Source organism: Protopterus annectens, chromosome 12.part0 (assembly GCF_019279795.1).
Source record: "Protopterus annectens isolate FY-2018-M chromosome 12.part0, PAN1.0, whole genome shotgun sequence".
Taxonomy (NCBI): Eukaryota; Metazoa; Chordata; order Ceratodontiformes; family Protopteridae; genus Protopterus; species Protopterus annectens.
In genome coordinates, this window is record NC_056746.1 from 1,173,534,594 (window position 1) to 1,173,554,453 (window position 19,860).

General features: G+C 40.7%; 1 protein-coding gene across 2 annotated transcripts in view; it reads right to left on the bottom strand.

Annotated features, from left to right (window-relative positions):
* The window catches only part of CTNNBL1 (catenin beta like 1), a 2,650,525-nt gene that overhangs the window by 388,631 nt on the left and 2,242,034 nt on the right, over positions 1-19,860 (bottom strand). For both annotated transcript variants that reach the window (XM_044090205.1, XM_044090206.1), the window contains one exon: positions 10,719-10,856. In XM_044090205.1, coding sequence (XP_043946140.1) covers positions 10,719-10,856 — 138 coding nt within the window. The remainder of the gene's footprint in view (positions 1-10,718; positions 10,857-19,860) is intronic.

Here is a 19,860-nt window from a genome sequence, read left to right on the forward strand (position 1 = left end):
CAGTATTTCCTTCTTTAGGTGAGGCAGGACAGGCACCTACATGCCCAGGGGATGAGAATGTTGATACTATGTGGATTTCAGGTACTAATGGAGCTTCCTTATAAGAAGTCTGGCTAAGGGGATCATGGGGATGGTTGCCGTCATGAGCCCTAGTGCTCTCTGAGGATCTCCATTGCAGTACAAGATGAAGAGAAAGGAAGTAACTGGTTAGGCTTTGCACTTTGGTGTCTAGTCTGCACCCCCAAGAAAACTAGGTATTGGGTTGGCTTATTTGTTGACTTTTTCACTTTGATTGTGAAACCCAGAGCCAGAAGTAGGGCCATGGAGAATTTGAAACAAGTCAAGACTACCTGTTGAGAAGGAGCATAGTTTAACAGGCCAGCCAGATAATGGAATATCTGGATTCCCCTGACACCTGCAATATGCTTTTACTGGGACAAGACACTTTGTGAATACTCTGGAGGCTACAGAGTCCAAAAGATAAAGCAGATAACAGACAGTGTGATGAGCCAATAGAAAACCTCTGAAATTCCTGTAAACCAGGTGAATAGGAATGTGGCTATAGGCATTCTTTTGGTCTGAAGACACTGGGAAGGACGAATGGAAGCAGAGACTACAGGGACACCATCTTGAAAGATGGAACAAGGAAAGAAAGATTCTGAGAGTGGAGAGACCCAGAATGATTCTCCAGTCTCTTTCTTTTCTTGGGATGAGGAATAGTGTGGAATAGTACCCTTTTCCTACATACTGTGGGGGCACCCAGTCTTATTGTGCCTTTCTCTAGTACAGTTTGAATGATAGAATACAGCAACTACTTCTGATTTTGTGGAGAAGGAGGAGGAGCTCCAGTGAAAAGAGGAACTTTTTGCCAGGTCATTCTATATCACTTCTGGATGACTAAAAGCACTATTTGTCTGAAGTGATGAGTAACCAGCATTTTAGGGATGAGATTAGCTTTTTGGACAAGGGAAGGGATAAATTGAGGTAAGGAGGACATAAAGTAGTTAGGCACACTTTCTGGCTAAGGAGGCCTCCCAGATCTAGAGTCCCTAACTGGTTTGTCGTAGAATCTTTTTCTAGGCATTTTCTTGGCCTTGAGAGAGGGCCTGGATTCCCTGTGAGTGAAGGAAGTTGGTCTTGCAGGGTAATTCCTTTGATATCTGGGCACAGAAGTAATAAAGATCTGTCTACAGTTCTTCATAATTTTATCTTGTTCCTGCAATTGTTTGAAAAGACTGTCAGCATCTGGACCAAACAAAAGGTCTTGTTTAAAGGAGACTCAGAGTTTTGCCTTAAGTTTCTGGAAAGGGCTGACAGTGTAACCACGCATACCTCCTGATTACAAAAGCTGTAGGAGTGGGTATGGGACGTTTTGACCCCTGACAGTTCTATCAAGGATGGTTTGACTCCACTGAAATGGCAAAGCAAGAAAAAAATAAGCCAATTTTGACAAAAATAAGAAAAAATGTTATATACTGCTCCTGCACCCACAGTTACTGACAAAATGTCAAAGCTTACCTCAAAAAAAAAAAAGAAAAAAGTCATGAGGATATACAACTGTTTAAAACATTTGCATTTGAAATACATATAATAATATTATTATTAATTTAAAATAATAATAATATCTGCAATGTTAAATAATATTGATTTTAAAGTTACATTAAAAAAACTAATTAATTATATTTACAAATTAAATAAAATGTTAAATTAACATTTACATATAAAAAAAAGTAACATAATATATTAAATTCCAGTGAAAAAAAACATGACTGATGTGTTAAGGAATAAAATGGATTTATAAAACTTTAAAAACATTTTTTTTTTTTAAATAACTGGGGTCAAATAGTCTACTAGCTACTCCCATAGACAATAAATGTAAATTTAAACATGAAAAAATATACAATTGCATTGGGGTCGAAAAGTCTGTGGTCCAATAGCACTGCTTCCGTATCAGCTGTCCTGGAGGAAGCTTCCATTGCATCGTAACTGTATTGAATGTTGTGTCTATAGCTGCTTAGGGAGCCTGAGCCACCAACGATAAAGCCAACTGTTTAGTGGGCAGATAGCTTTATTTAATTTGATAAAAATAGATAAGTATTTAGTCAACTGAGTCTTATAATTCAGTGCTTTAAAGGCCAGAGTGGAGGATGTATAAACACTTTTCCCCAGCCTGCCCACTGCTCTGCTCTCTTTATCCAAAGGAAGAGTATCGGCAGCACGGAGTAATTTAGAGGGTTTGTATGCTGACATGGAAAATACAGAGGGGTCTGGCACAGGGTTTTTGTACAAAAAGTTCATGTCCTCAGGTATCTTGTAAAACCTGTCAGGCCTTTTAGGAGCTGGTGGCTGGGAGTCCAGTGCAGAGGAAGCGGATGCAAAAGCATACAAGAAAGCCTCCAGAACAGGAGGTACAGCAGCAGAGGTGCTTATTTCCAAGAGGTTAGAGTAACAATATTGAATTTCAGAAATCTGTTTAAATTCCCATTCAGTCAGGAGAAAGGGAATCATCATCATCAGAGGTCACTTGACCTGGTGAATGGATATGGGAGTCTGACTCATCCTCTTCACCTTCAGAAGAAGGGTCTAATTGTTTATTTTCTGCGGTGGAAAGAGAAGCGGTTCTAGTATCAGGCCCTGCAAAGGATGGGAGCCTGAATGTTAATAAATAGGCCCTATTAAAAATGAATGCACTCCTTTAATTTGGATGTCAGGGGAGGGAAGACATTTTAAGTTTTTTTTTTTTTTTTCTAGGTATGACATTCCCTTTGCCTAAATTCTGAGGTTCTGACCCCCGACAATCCTCAAACAGCAATCCAGGAATTTTCTGCTTAATGACGATCTGCAGTATGCCTTTGGGACCTTCAGAAATTATTAAGCTGGCTTCCTCCTTCTCACCATTATCAGTAACTTCAGTCATTTAGGACATGTGAACATCATCAGACGCCATACCAGCCTCTGTCTGGGTTGCATTAATGGGGGTATGAGCAAATATTAGGCATGCCACAGGTTCTGAAACCTCTGCAGGTACGTCAGAGTCTGACTGGGCAATCATAATATCAGGATTAGACCTCAAACTTTTTCTTTTAAATGGATGGGTTTGTCAAGGGTAGAAGGATCTGCCATCTTTGCCTGGGTGAGGTGCTTAAGGATCTGAGTTTCCAAGTAGAAATTAAAGAAACAAAAGCTGAGTTCTTACAGTCTTTGCAATAAAGGACTGACAAATCATAGAATTCTAGTAGTCGTGCTCTGCCCCTTCACAGAACAGGCAATGGGAGTGCAGATCCTTGTAGGGAATCTGCCTACTGAATTCACATTTGCCTCTCCTAGTTAATATTTAAATAAGGCAACAGCAATACAGTTGAGAAAAATAAAGGAAGGTTCTCCAAAAGTGCAGTTATCTGAACCAATGAAGGCCAATGATACCAATGAGCAGGCAGAGAACAGACTGATGGGTGTGAGCCCTATGTGCAAACTGGGAGTGAGAGTCTGTGGATTTATGCTCATAAATCTGCTTATGTACCTTTACACTCAAGGGCTTGGGTCAAAGGAAAGTTTTGGCTTTGGCATCCCTGCTGGATGTGCAGGTTATTTGGTGAGATATCCCAACAGTTTGGAATTCTGCAACAGTGATCTAAGCAAGGACATCAGTAGTGAAAATCTCTAGTTTTACAGCCATCAGATCTCATCATTGAACTGGTTATGAATATTATAACCAGCTGCTACACCACATATTACTTCACAAGTTTATACCAGTTCAGAAAAGAAACACACTATTTTATTCTTTTTCCAGATGGGTTTCTTCAAGCTTAACCAGTCCTGGCACCTCACTATGACATTACTAATAATGTCCAAGACTGGAGGTCCTAACTTGCCAGATCAAACTTGGCCTGCCATATGGACAACATAATGATATCACAGAAAAGTATATGGTAGGATATTCTCCTGACTTTTCCCATTAATCTTCAGGGAATGTTATTATGACTTTCTCTATTAATATTCAACAACACCAGCTTTGTGGCATAGAAGGAAAATGCCTTGATGATGACTAAGACAACCTAGATTTGATGAGCATCCCGGGCACTCGAACAGCTGATGCAGGGAAGAAAGGAATGATGAGGTTATGTTTGCTCACCTTTTTCAATGGGGTGGGGGTGGGAATAGTCTGAGGCGCACACACACTATGTTACAATACCCATGGAGAATAAAATATACATGTAAATGCTTGATCCAAAGGTTTGGAGAATGAGTGTATGATGAAGACTGTGTCACTCATGGAAGCAGATGATATCCATAACACTGGCTGAGTGAAAATCCACCCCCTTGATTGTCTGAAGTTAGGCACAGCAGAACGCAGGGTCATAAAACTGACTCCAATTCCCAGCATGAAGAACAGCAGCACACTTGACTTTTGCTCTTGGGGAAACAAACAGAACATAAGGTACTCATCCCACAGAAAACAAGAAGTTATGTACTCACCATAACGTTCCATGTTTGTTGTCCATCACGCCTTCATTCTATGTTGGTTGGGTTCAGAACCGAACATTGATTCCGACTCAGCCTAATTCAATAGCTCGAGAGCTTCCACTGGCTCGAGGCTATGCCCTATCCCATGATGCACAGGGAAGATTACCCAGATCCTGTTTGCAAGAGAAAGCATAAATATCAAATAACAATGAACGACTTGTCTAAATAAGACCCAGAAGGAAAACATAGACTCCATAATCCAATTATAGATATAATAATCCACCCGATCCTCCAGGAGCAAAGGAAAGTGGGAAGCAAGAATGAAGACGAGATGGACAACAAACATGGAATGTTATAGTGAGTACATAACTTCTTAATGTTATGTTGTCCTATCTCGCCTTCATTCTATGCTGGTTGGGACAGCATCCCTAGCACCTTATTTCTTGGGTGGCTCAAGGGAATAATCTCTTCAGAATAGCTGACCCAAAGGAAGCCCTGTTCTGGGAGGCCATGTCCACTTTGTAATGAATGATAAAAGTATGAGGCTTTACCCATGTGACTGCTGCACAAATCGAGTCCAAAGGGAGTCTGGCCTGGAAAGCAGAGGAAGTTGCAATAGCTCTTGCGGAATGGCCCTTCACTTTGCCTGACAATTGTCTGTTTTGGGAGCTGTATGTGAACAAAATACAACCTGTGAGCCATTTTTACAGTGTTACTTTAGAGACTGGCAATCCTTTATTTTTTTCTGAGAAGGACACAAATAATTGGTCCGATCTTCTGAAATCTTTAGTTCTATGCATGTAGAAGCGCAACTGCCTATGTACATCCAACTGGTGTAATCTATACTCTGACGTGTTGCCACAGTTTGGGAAGAACACTGGTAATTCCATAGACTGATTTAGATTGGTCTCTGAGCACACTTTTGGAAGAAAGGAAGGATTAATACGTAAGGAGACGCTGTCTTTGTGAAAAATTATGTAAGAAGGACTTACAGATTGAGCTTGGAGTTCAGATACTCATCTAGTGGAGGTAATGGCCAGCAAGAAAAAAAGTGTCTTACATGACAAAAATGTTATGTCACATGATGCTGCAGGTTCAAAAGGGGACAAAACTGAGGAGGACAGAACAAAGTTTAGCTCTCATGGAGCTGGAGGTTCTCTGACTGGAGGTCTCAGCAAGAAAGACCCTTTTAGAAAGGCCATACAGAGTTTGTGGGACATGATTTTTAGCCCCATTTTCCCAATGTGAAAGAAACATCAGCTAGCTGGCCTCTAATTGTAGCTGCTGCCACACTCTCATTAAATAGTTTAGCGAGAAATTCTAGCACTGCTGTAATGGGGGCCATAAAGGGATCTATATTGCTTTTGCAGGCCCAGTGTGAAATTTTTTCCAATTGCTAGAGTACAGTTTCCTGGTAGATGGCTTATGAGAATAAATCAATATATGTCTAACTGCCAGGGAGATGTCATGAAGCCTGGCTATCTGTGGAACTGGCGCAGCCACGCTGTCAACTTTTAGGGTCTGGATCGATGGATGGAACTTCCCCGACAATTGGGTCAGAAGGTCTGGAACTGGGTCCAGGATGCACAGTTCCTCCTGGAGATGGGTCCAGAGAAAGGGGAACCAAATCTGTCGAGGCCAGTATGGTGCAATGAGAATTAAGGGGCTTCTCAATGTGTTGGCTTTCTGAAGTACCTTTGGCATCAAGGGAAAGGGAGGGAAAGTGTAAAATAGTCCTGGGTGCCAATTGTGTACGAGTGCATCCCTTGGTGACTTCCCTGGAGGGGGAAATCAGGGCAAAGTAGCTGCTGCACTTGGCATTCATGGACATGGCGAAAAGGCTGCAGCAGGTCTGGCTCCATTTGCAGAAAATCTCTTCCGCAAACTCTTGTTTCAGGGACCACTCCTGAGGCATCAGAATAGCTCTGTTGAGTTTGTCCGCTATCACGTTGGATTTCCCTGGGATGTACGTTGCTGTCAGAAAACGTTGAGAATAGACAGCTCATTGCTTGTTGTGTCTCCCTACACAGGGGACAGGATTTGGTTCATTCTTGTTTGTTTATGTACCACACTACTGACATGAATTGCTATAGTTCCTATCAGAAGAGAGTCCTGGAATGCTTGCAAAGCATAGAGCACCACTCTCATCTCTAGGACATTGATATGCAAGTGGTTCTCATGTTTCTGCCAGATGCCTTGGACAGTTTTTTCCAGATAATGCCCCCCCACCTAATCTGAGAAGCATCCATGGTCAGTGGGGCTGTTAGTTGTGGAAAAATAAACAGGCAACCCAAAGTTAACTGAGTCGTTTGAAGCTGCCACCATAAGTCCTTCCTGCAGGACTCTGTGATAATTATCTTGTGTGACATCTAGCCAGGTGTTTGGGTACAATGACAAGCATTCCCCGACTGCCTCCAGAGACTGACAGACGGGCCTTCATTCAGGAGCGCTGAAAGGGCTTCCCAGGGAAAGAGTCCCTGTCACCCTGGATCTGTGGACTCACTCTGCCACAAGGTCGGCGTCTTCTGTTATTCCCCCCCTGCCCCTGGGGGAAGAGTCACCACATGCATCTGGAAATACACTTTGGGTTTGCGGAACCACACTTTTCCTCCTCTCTGACCTTTGGGATAAGGTCTACTGGGGACAGAAAAACGGACCCCTATGGCAGACGGAGTTTTTCCCTCCTGTTTGCACCTGGTCAAGGTCTCTCTAACTTTGGGCTCAAACAATGACGAGCCATCAAAACGGGCATTAGTGAAGGAAGACCTGAAGGGTTCAGCAAAGTTACATAGATGCATCCAGGAATGTCTTCTTAAGGAAATTCCTGTTGCTGCTACCCTACTCGCTCCATCGGCTGCATATGAAATCAGCCGCATGAAGAAGTTAACCACTGAGTTAAAGGTGGAGAGCTGAGAGGAAACCTTCTCCGAAACCCCAGCAGCTAAAATACCCTGCATGGTATCTCCTAGCTCTTTCAGGAGATCCCTTTGAAGTCTGGTAAAATGGGTCAAGTAATTCAGCGATCGAAGTGTAAATGCCGCCGAAGAGAAGGTACGCATTCCATACCTGTCCATCATCCGAGAGTCTTTATTCGGTGGATGAACTGACAAGGAAGTTTCTGACAATTCCTTTTTGGTGGCCACTGCCACCACCATCACATCTATGGGGACCCCTTTCTTCGAAAAGTCTTTGCCTGTGGGAGCAGTAATGAACTTGTTAGGCCTCCTCGGAACAGGCTCCACTGTATTGGGACAGCCCCACACCTTTCAAGCAATAACACTCATTAGTTGGTCAAAGGGTGGAGACACACAAGAGCCAGTAGGGCTAGACCCAAAAAGTTCCAGGTACACCGACTAGTCCTCAGAAGGCTTGGTGGGCTTCTAGCCACCCCTCTGATTAGGAATCTCCAAGATGTCTGCAAAGGAGACATCCTCAGAGGGGGACCTTGAGGACACTTCCGAATCATCCAGGTCGGTGTCTGATGTGATGGACTCAACCGGGTAGTCTATGTGCTTCCTCTTGCACAGCCTCTTCTGAGGGACCTCCTCCGAGGGGTACCTGGGGAAGTTTCAGAAGAGACAGTCTCACCCATTGGGGCTTCCTGGGGCACAGGGTCTCTGCGTTTGGGTGGGAGCGATGGTGCTGAGACTGACACAGGTGCTTTTGGGGGAAGAGTGCTCAAACCCGAGAATGGAGCTGTCAAAGGTGACAGCACTCTCTCCATCAGCTCTAAAGCCCCCTCAACCCGCTCTGAGAAGGTCCCCGGCTCCGAAGAACCAATAGATCGACCCAAGGCAGAGTGGTTGGCTCCGAAGCCGATGTAGGAGCGGAGCTCAACTGCACCAAAGCCCTGAGAAGTAGCATCGGCAAGGACAGCTGTCCGATCAGACTCTCCTCCCTGGACCCAATGGAGAGCATCGGCTCCCAGACTCTGACAGAACCAAGGTAGTCAGACTGGTTGCCAGAATAGACTATCCTGTTGGAGGTCTTGGTTCCCACAACTATCGAGCCCGAGCCCTCTGGCTCCAAAACCCAAAAACGGGTCAGAGGAGGAATAGAAGAAAGGGATGGTGCCTCGGTCGGCTCCGGTTCCTTTTGGGTCGGAGTTGACAAAATGTTTGCCAGCACCGGTGTACGAAGCAGTCTCTTCACCACCTGCTCCAAGTCAACATCAGATAAGCTCCTGGAGGAATGGGAGTACAAAGAAGGAGAGCTCGTTCTTTCTAGGAGCGGAGATCTTAAAGTTGGAGTAACAAGCTCCAGAACTGGGGACCATCTCCTGACTTGAAATTCTATCGGCTCTGTAACTGCCAATGGAACCGAAAATGTAGAATTCTCAGAGCCAAGAGCAGTTGGTTCCGAGCCAGGTGATTTTAAGACAATCTTCTTAGGCAGCTCAGAGGCTGGATCCATAGTCAAAGTTCTTTTTCCAGATTTTTCCACCTTAGAGGAGGAAGAAGGTGATCTTGAAGGAGGTTTGGAGCTCTGAGACCCATCCAAGGCTTCAGAGAATGGAACCTTTAGTAGCCCTCTCACAATAAGTTTGTTCTTATGTTCAAGTAGAACTCTACTGCTAAAGGCATGGCAAAATTTGCATGATTCCTGTAAGTGAAGGGCACTCAAGCAATAAACGCAACTGGTGTGCCCATCAGTAAGAGATATCTTTTGGGAGCATTTATTGCACTTCTTGAACACTGACTGTTTGGGTTCCTTCTGATCCTTCGACATGTTCAGATTCTTACAAGAGGGACAGAAATAACGAGAAGGGAACCCCAAAGAAAACCTAACAACTCTGTTGCCTCACAAAGTTGTAAATGAGACTGAAACCAGCAAACATATTTCAAGACAGGTCTGTCTACAAAGAAAACAATATGCAAAAATATCTAAATCACTAAAGCCTAAACTACAATAACCACAGCACACTACTCTAATACCAATGTGTGTGTGTGTGTGTGTGTGTGTGTGTGTGTGTATATATATATATATATATATATATATATATATATACACACACACACACACACACACACACACACACACACACACACACACACTAATACTGACTACGCACAAAAAACAAGTTAGAGGAGAAAACTAATTATTTCTCCTCGCGACTTGGAAAGGTATCGAGAGGAAGGGGAGTGGCCCTCTAAGTTAAATGGGCTGCTAGGAGCCCTCTTAGCTGAAAGGATAAGGGGGAAAGCTCTAACTGAAATGAGCTTCAGAATGAAAAAAGACGACAACTAGAGGGGTAGGCTGAACAAAGAAAATTGAACGACGGCCAACAACAGCAACGACAAGGGAAAAAACAAACAGATTACTCTAAAACCTTAAATACTTAAAACTATTAATAAACTTCAACTATTTTACTAGAAATATTAATAAATTGACCTTAGCCACGAGCTAGTCAGAAGTCACCCAATCTGCTTGAGTGGAAAATGAGATCTGGGTAATCTTCTCTGAGCATCATGGGATAGGGCATAGCCTCAAGCCCAGTGGAAGTTCTTGAGCTTCTGAATTAGGCCGATTCAGAACTGATGCTCGGTTCCAAACCCAACCAGCATAAAATGAAGGTGAGTTAGGACAACATAACATCAAATGTTTCAATACTGCAACACTGGGAGGAAAGCCTTTTCTGTCAGAGGAGGACCAGTGCAAAAGGGGGGGGGGATACATTTATGTGGGTTATGCAGCAGTGCATCCAGATCCACACTATGTCTAACCTCAGTGAAGGGTCGGTCTTCAATAGATGTCCATGCAGTCTGCCTCCAAGGAGGGAGTGCATCTCATTATGTGTTCCATACCCAGCAGCCCCACAATAATGAAGAGTCTGTTTGCAAACCTCTCACATGGAATACAAATCAAAGTCCACTTGCTCTGACAGAGTAGCTGGAGTTTTCACCTAACAAACATAAATCGTCAGAAGCATAACAAAATACTAACACACTTCTGAGTTGAGCCAAACTTTCCAGAACACTCAGTTGGTGTATAATACATGAAAGTTCATTTCCTGCAAAAAAATCTTAATTATCTGCAACTCATCTCCATCCCTGCTTAACAGGCAAATATAGCTTAAACTTTAAAGCCATTCGTGAACATCTTTTGTTTCAGGTTCTATGAATCTCAACTATTCTCTGATGAGAAGTAATCAGACCACCCACACACACAGTCTTTTGCCAACAAGTGAAATCGTCTAGCTGCAACTCTGGCAAAGCAGCATCCCACTATATTAATTCAGTGCTTCCTCTAGTCACCTGAGGAATATTAGAATTGCAAATCTCCACCATGATGTAGCAGACAAGCTGAAGGATGAATAGCCCAACATCCAAACGACGCAGATAAAACTCTTCCTCCATGTCTTCCTCTATTATCTCGCCTCGTCTGACCATGTCCTATTAAAACAAAAATTAAAACAAATGAAGTCAGAGGTTTAGAGAGACACAGAATAGTATTTTTAAAAGAGATGCATTTTTCAGTTTGTGCACAATCCCTTTGCCACCTCTGCTAAACACAAACTTCACATTATTATTCTTTGAACTGTTAGCATCTGGAATGTTATCTGAGCTGTGAAATATCTTAGCATCCTGACAAATGTTATGTGATGTGTATAACTACTTATTTTAAATGACCATGGCAGCATAAATTACTGTGCATACTCCTTGTTTTCTTGCTACAGGAACGGCCTTTGGCTTAGACAGCTCTGAAAAGACTTAAATGGATCAGATGACCCACAAAGCCAAATAATCCACATTAAATGACTGGAACTTACTGATAAAAGGGCCAAACAAATCAGGACAAACATGCACCTCTGCCCCAAAATAACTACATATTATCTGTGTTAACTTTCTTGGCCTGTACTTTCAACATATTTAAATAAGCTTGCTACACACTTCACAAAATTGCAGAATGTGACAGAAATGAGACCACAGCAAATAAGCTGGCTTCAGCTCAGTTAAACCACATGTAAAATAATAACATATAAACAAAATGTTACGAACCGCAGAACACCTTTGGAAAAAAACAACTGATGGACTGCTTGCATAACTCCTCCAGGTTCAGTGCTGAAATGCAAGAAACAGTCAAGACGTTTCTTTAGCAGTTCAGTGTATGATATACTTCTGAAAGTCATCTCTCAGCAAGTCAAGATCTCTCACACATCCTTTCAGAGTATGACATGGCAACATCACTCCAGACAAGAACACATCCAGCCCCAATCTCTCAGGTTCTAAACCCCAAGGAACACAAACAGCATTTGCAATGAGCAGACTACACTGAATATTTAACACTGCAAATTTGTATGACTTAACAGATGGTGAAGTGGCCATCCAAAAAAATGAAATGGTGGGCATTTAAATAAATATCCAATGCAACAGCTCTTTTAGAGAACAGATAACATGGTTATTATACAATGCCGCCCTTAAAACGTGCACGCTGATTGGCCAGCTCAACCCGCGTGCCCGTTGTAAATCCCTCAATATACTAACGGAAAAAGGTCCGGTCGCCCGGACTTTTTCCATTAGTATAAAACACTGTCTCGCTATGTTAAAAGAGTTTAATATAGCGACACAGGTTTAAAAAAAGCAACGGAGATCTCCGATGCTTTTTTTAAAGCTGTCTCGCTATGTTAAACTCCTTTAACATAGCGACACAATAGTAAAGCAACGGAGATCTTGCGATCTCCGTTGCTTTAAAACTGTCTCGCTATATTAAATGTGTTTAACAAGGCGAGACAGCTTTAAAATAAGCAGCGGAGATACCCGTTTCTTATTTTAAAGCTGTCTCGCTATGTTAAACCCATTTAACATAGTGAGACAGTTTTAAAAAGCAACGGAGATCTTGCGTTCTCCGTTGCTTTTGCCCACAGCTCTGATGTACTGCGTAGGCATGCGCAGTACATCAGAACTGCCGCAGAATACCAGACAGCTGCGGAAGGGCAGTAAAGAGGCATTATACAATGCCATTATTTAAGAAAAGTAATTATTTCTTTTCTTAAATAATGTCATTGTATAATAGCAATAACCCACTTCTGGGTGTGGGTAATGCTGGATTTACCCACGGTTGGCTTGTTTGGTCCCTCGGGCAAACCACGCCAACCGTGGGTAAATCCAGCATTACCCACACCCAGGCGTGGGTTATTGCTATAATAGTGACATAACTTTTAAAATGTATTTTGATTGCCTACTTTATTGAGCACAGGATGAATTTCAACCAGTATTTAAAGGAGAAGGGGAAAAAACTCCCAAGAAAGGCAGCAGCCAGAGACAGGCCATATGAACAAGAAAGTAGAAGGCTATAGGAAGCACAGCTATGAAAATGGAGGCACACAAATGGAAAGCTAGGTAGTAGTAATGCTTAGTAAAGGTATGCACCAGTAAAGTGGCTACAGTGTAAATGGACACACACACACTTGAAACAAATGCTTAAAGCAGCATTTTCCTTATTTAAATAGCTACTGACCATATTAAACCAGTAGATGAACGCTGGTATAAAATGGCACACTAGGATATCTATTTAGATGGTGTTTATTTGGAAATTGCCAGGTCATCCATACTTCAGGAGAAGAAATCAGACTGGTCTGTTTTCTTAAGCTTATGCAAATGCTTCAGGTAAAACTGATGGAGGCAATAGGCCCCCATGTTGAGTACTATTCCCCATCAGTTTGTGGTAGGGTGGGGTAGGAGATTGTTATATGCAACTGTAGGAGGCAGAGAGAAGCAAGAAAATGGGCCTGATTACAAAAAAAACTACTATCAGTGCAACTGACCACTTACACTAAGAGCAGGTCTTTTTGGAATCTGGTTCCTGTAGCAAACCTGTTTACAGGGGAACCTTACACTGAAGTAAGTAACCTACACTGAAAGTAGGTCTTTTGAAATCAGGGCACATTTAAACTGAGAGCAACTCTCTTGGAATCTGGCCCAGCCTTTGAGAGTCAGGTACATTATTTGCATTGTTTTTTTTTTTTTTGCTATATACATTTTATTCTCATTTAAATATACATTCTGCACAGTCTGCATACATGGTGCGACTTACTCCTGCTGGCAGCTGGTCCAGTTATGTAACTTTTATAATTTACTTTGATCTATACTTTTACTTTATTTTCTTAACAGTAAACTCAACCCAATGACAGGGGTTACTATCAATAAATCATGTGAAGACATCTGTCCATCATTATCACAAACAGCTTCCTCCTCTGCTTTATTTTAAGCGTGATGGCCTTTCTTATTTTATTTATTTTTTGGTACTTCTTCTTTACTCTTATTTCTCAGTCTCCTTTCTTTTGCCTTCTATTTTCCATTAACTATCTCCCAGTGATTCCACTTTTTGTACTGGAAGTTAATCAGGTCATGCTTATTCATTCTTCTTTCTAAATCCTTTAACTCTTCAAATAAATGTAGAACTTGTGTTATAACTGTCTTCTTCATCTTCTTTTCTAAGATTAATACAAAACCTATCAGAGCTTACACTTTTAACAGCTAATCAGCCCAAAAGAAAGTTTTCTTTTTTAAATTCACTTTTCCTTCCATTATTTTATATATTTATTTAAATGTTAGACCTTTTTAAACTGTGTTAGCATTCCACATTCCTAAAAAAATATGGGTCCAGTCTCCCACCTGATACTGTTTACACTTAAAACAGTTTTCCTTCACCTCTGGAAGCATTCAGTGTTTCCTATCCAGGGTATAAAATTTGTGGAAGCACTTCCATGCAAATATTCTAAACTTTCTAGATCTGGTTACTTCTTCACAAATTTCAAAGGTGTCTTTTTCTCTTAGTTTTCCCCCCACCTGTCACTCATGTTTGCCAAACTCCCGGACTTTACCCTATTTGTAAGTTCTCCCCCCACCTGTCACTCATGTTAACTCCAGGACTTTACCCTATTTGTAAGTAAAGCCCTACATAGTCTTCTATTATTTGTTTACGGTCTCCCTCTCCTTATCTGGTTTCCTGAATAATTTCTACCAGACTTGGCATTACTTTCATATTTTCTCATGCTTTCTCATATTTCCTGAAAATGTCGTAAACTTTTCTGTACTGGAAAATTTGTCTTGCATTTATTTGATACTTGTCACATTATTCCTCTTATGTCATTCTTCTACCTTTCTTTCTTTATATTTTCCAAAAAAAAGAATTCCTTTTCACCCTGACACTAACACTTAATTGCTTGTGTATTAATCATTCCAGGTTGCCTCTGTTGGCCATTGGGCCATATTTCAAATTACCACTCACTGTATTATTTCCTTGTAAAGGTTTCACTAATCTCCCTGTGTAATGCTCTCAGTGGTGCACCATTACTCCTCTTCAGCTCCTTCCTCCAGATGTTTATATTCCCTCCTCCCAAACTACATACGTCATCTTTTAACATCACTTCTTTTTAACTGTGCTGCTCTAAAATGTTCCTGTAGATGCAGTAGAGCTACCCTCCATCTTTCAATTGTAAGCAGCAGTTTCTGCCATTCTACCCTATGGGGTTTGTCCTTCCAAATGTATTCCATTACTTCCCTTCCTTCTCCAAAAATGTATTTCCTGGGTTATATACAAATGACTGAGCTACAAACTCAAACTAATAGAACTATAAATATTTCCACTACCTGCACTCAGTGATTTATATTACTTGGTATAATTTTTCTGCTTTCTTAATAATTTCTGGATTTTATTCCTAATTTGCTCCCAGGATTCCATCGGTGAATCCTAAGAATTTTGCTCTACCATATTGGTCTATACCACTGCATGGGTTGGACAGTAATTTAGAAAGCCTGCTTTCATTTTTTTCTGCACATTTTTTCTTTTGCAAATTTTGTAAAATAAATAGTTTAGATAAATCTACTATTGGGTTTGAGAAGTAAATAAATACATCCACAAATAAGTCTAGCTTTTCCTCCCTTCTTTCTACAAGCATCCCCTTAGTTCAGACTGTCATATTCTCTGTGCCAATGGATCTAAATAAACTGCAAATATCAGGGGGATAGTGATGTTGTTTCCCTCTCAGCTGTTAGGTCTATGCTCATCCTTGAAATCACTTTTATTATCACCTTCAATACTTTATAAATCACCTTTAACAGTCTTGCCAATTTTACAGGGGGTGTCATTATTAATATTACTTCCCACATATAGTTCCAATGTACCCTGTCAAAAGCTTTCTCAGCATCCAATTTGAACAGAACTAAGCTTTCCCCCCTTTTCTCAGCTACGTTATGTATCAGGTTGATTTTCAATATATTATCAAATTTTGCTTGCTTTTAACAAATCTATATTGGCCCTTATCTATTATTTTGGGATGGAGATGCACAATTCTCTCTGCTAAGATAGCAACAAAAACTTTATAATCATGGTTTAATACTGATATTGGTCTACATGATCCTGGGTTACACTTCAGTCTTTCCCTTCATTTGGTATCATCAACATCATTACTTTATGCCATTACTCAGGAATTACTTCTTTTTCCTTTATCTTATTGAACAGGATAGCCAGCCCATCTTGGTGCTTTCCCTTAGGCTTGCTTACTTAATTGATCTTTTATTTCCTTTGCTATGGATTTTACTAAATCCTTGCTTCCCAACTCCATTATCTTCCTCAGCTTCAGTTCTTCCAAAAACTTCCTAGTATTTCTCTCTCACTGTTTTCCCACTTCCTGATATTTATAAAGAGTAGTGTAATAGTCCCAAAACACCCACTCTATCCCTTGCACTTTCTTTACCATTTTGTCTCTCTAATCTGATGACGCCTCTCTCTTATTTTTGTTGTCTTAACCATAATGCCAGGCATTTCTGTTGCCTTGGTCCATCTTCATGTTAAAATATATTAAACACCACTGGTTTTTGTTCAAGGGATTCCACAAAATACTCTATCCATTTTTTCTCTAGTACCTCTAGCTCTTCCTCTTGTGCCCCAGTTAGTTATCCTCTTCCATACTGTAGCTCTTTTAACCTTTGTTGTTTCTACTCGCTTACTAACCTATGCGTCTCACATTTTTTTCTTCTTGCCCTCTGCTTTTTTTAAGCTTCCCTTTTAATTTGTTCTTATGTTTTTATTATCTGTCCTCTCTCATGCTTGCCCATTTCAATGCAGTTCTGTACTGCTCTGTTAATTTCTGTCATCCTTTCCTAAGCAATCCTATTACGACTCTCCAGTGTCTTTTGCCCTGTTCTAACTCTGGAGTTTGAATCTCGGCTTTTGCTGGAACTTGAACTGATAGAAACATTGGATGCGTGTTTAGCTTTTTCACTAAATATTCATGTTCTTCAGACATACACATATACTCACTCTAATCCGAAGTGTGTGCCATACTTTCCTGAAAAACACACATATTTCCTAGTGTTGGCGGCACTATTTCCCCAAGTGTTTTAAACCATGCAAGTTCATTACATTCCTTAAGAATTTACTCTTGGACCTCATCATTCCCTTTCTGGTCTCCACTTACATCTTCTGCTACCACTACAGTATTCTAATCCTCTACCAAAATTACTGCTCCTCATAGAAAGTAGACTGTAGTCCACATTTTTTTTATTTCAGATTTTGAGGATTTAGACGGCAAATAAAAATTTCCTCATGCAAGTCTCTTGTGTCTCAAACTACCTCTCATCAATACAGAATATGATTTCTTATTAGTGTCAGTACTCCTTTTCCGCATCTGTATGTCACACATACAATACCCCATGGAATCCATTTTTAATTATCTCTTCGTCTTTCATTTTTCCTAGGTAGATCCCCTGCAGCACTGTTATCTCTGCCTTACTATTTTTAATATATTCTATTATCCTTTTTACTTTATTTTTATCCGCTAGATCATTCATGTTCCAAGACACAACTGTCCGTCCCATTCTAGTGATGTGACTCTATACCCTTTATCTGTCCTCCTACCTTGACTATAAACTTTACTAGCTCTTAATAGAAGTTGTCTTACTTGCTGTATTTTCCTCCTTTTAGTTTGCGAGCAGCATCTTTTTCAAATTATATACAGTAACATCAAAAATGGAACTATAGACATTCTTACTCCCTCCCCCTTCAATAGTCATCTTACTTTCAAAATGCACAAGCTTTGCTCTGTGTTGGCATTGTTGTGTTAGCTCTGAGTACTTTATTGTAATTTTGTTGTCATCTTGTCTCCCCATCTCTCCAACCCTACCCTCAAATTGTTCCTTGATTTTCATAGTTCTGTTGGCATTTCTTAGCAAATTCAACTGTATTCTACTATCCTATAATGCAACTGTCCCTGAATTATAATGTCCTTGCCCACGCCCTCCCTTTAATGATGTTCTAGAAGTTGTCCACTCATACAAACACTTGCCTAAAACAAACACGATCATTCACTGCACCAGCTAAAAAACACCTGGGTGGGGGGTTACTCCCTTTACACCCCCCAATGTGGGGGGGGGCTTTGCCCCCCACAGCCCTGTATATATACCAACTCCGGGATTGCACTACAGTGGAGAAAGGGCATAATTTCCCATGTTGGGCAAGTGTTTACTTGCCCTGGTTAAACTTTGGTTGTTCGGTGTTTCCTGATTCGGTTTTCTTGTCTCGAGATTGTCATCTTCGTGATTTTCGGAAGTCGAGATAAAGAAGGGGACCCATATATGTATGTATGTATGTATTTACTTATTTGTCTTTGTTGACCCGTAAAGCCTAAATGAGAAAGGACCACTTTCAGCAGAGGTCTGGGAAGAAAAGCTTATTTTATTAGTGGTCATTCCTATACGTGCTGATACTATTTCTTCATTATTTCACGTCTCTCTCAAGTGCACCTCACTATGAGGAATGCTCCTCATTTTGAGTCTTAAATAGTACATGTTCCCCGAAGTTCCAAACTGAAAGTCTGTCACGCATTCAGTGTTAACATATTTTTTAAGTGATACCTATGGTAAATGATACTGAACCATATTAATTCATCAATACGACTTGCAGATATTCCCCATTTGTTCCACATTCTGGTGATACAGGGCTGAGAGCTATGGTATTTCACATTGGAATGAACTATGTTTTGGGTATTTTCCCCTTAGATGTCAGTAAACATTGTGTTTGCAGAGGTTTCATTGTTAATTTAGACAGTTTCATATTACACAAACAATTACCTATTTGTGTGATGGAAGCAGTATTTCACTGTTCAGACTTACAGTAATCTCCCATTGATATGGGGTGAAAAACATAGCATTGATTTGTGCTGCGCAACATTTCAGGGGTTAACAGTCACTGACAGCATATATCGCCATCACTTATTTGTGCCCTCAACTGCATTATGCAGTCACTCAAATGACCTTGCCCACTGTCAGTACAGCCATGGGGAAGGTGCTTCCTAAACTGAAATATCACCCTAGATTTTATCACTTCTTAAACTTGCCTACGTTGTTTCCATGTCCTGTTTGAATTATGCCCTGCCACTACTCCCCCTTCATTCATGTCCTTTGTTTTCTTTCCCCTTCTCTGCTGCACCCTCTTGGAAAATTCAGAAGTACAATTTCTCATTGCTTGTCCCATTTTTCTTATTAGATCTTGTGTTTTCCATTAACAAATGAATTTCCTTAATATAGTTTATTTTTGTGCGGGCTTGTCTTTTCACACACTTTTGTGAATTTACTCTGCTCACAGGAAAAACCTTAAATTTTTGCATTTTTTTGTCATAGCTAATAAGTTGTTTTGCACTCACAAAGATCTTTGGGCATCAACTTACTTTCCACTTCTCTAAGAGAAAACCTGAACAGCCCTTTCCTATTCTCTACCTACATTTGCTGTATATAAGGTCGTGTGTCTGGATTCTTTTACAGCTGATCAGATTTGTATCAAACTAATCTGCATCATCGCCAAACACCCTACTTCAGTCATGTAGCACTTTAGCATAACTTGCTCCCATTGGCACTGTCCAGGTTTTACTTTTAGGATTAAGATCTTAATGTTACATGTCAATTATTTTCTTTTACTTCCTATCTGTTTAATTACCAATGTATTAATATGGCTTTATGCCGAGAGATTATCATGCTTACCTAATAAGGCAATATCAGGAACTCCACTGCAACTACAGTTTAATAACATAATTAAATCTCATTGTTATCTTAGCAATGTATTTAATGAGAGGATCTTGTCTATCCATGGTAAGCTACGGGCTAAGACTTATGCAAAGATACTCTTTTATGACAGTTCGCCTCAAAGTCATTCTGACTGGGACCCTGTTCGTTGTAGCTTTGAGTTACAACTCTTCATCATTACTGCCCTCTTCAATTAGTGACATTTTTCCTTCACCTCGCTCAAGTCTCATCATTTTCCTTGTGTTCATCACCACTTTTGTCTCTCCTCCATTTGTGCTTTGAAGGATGAGAAAGGCTTTACTGTCCTTCTCTCACAAAGCTTGTTCCATTTCTTCTCCTTTGTTGCCCTCGTTTCATCACACTTCTCCAAAATCCC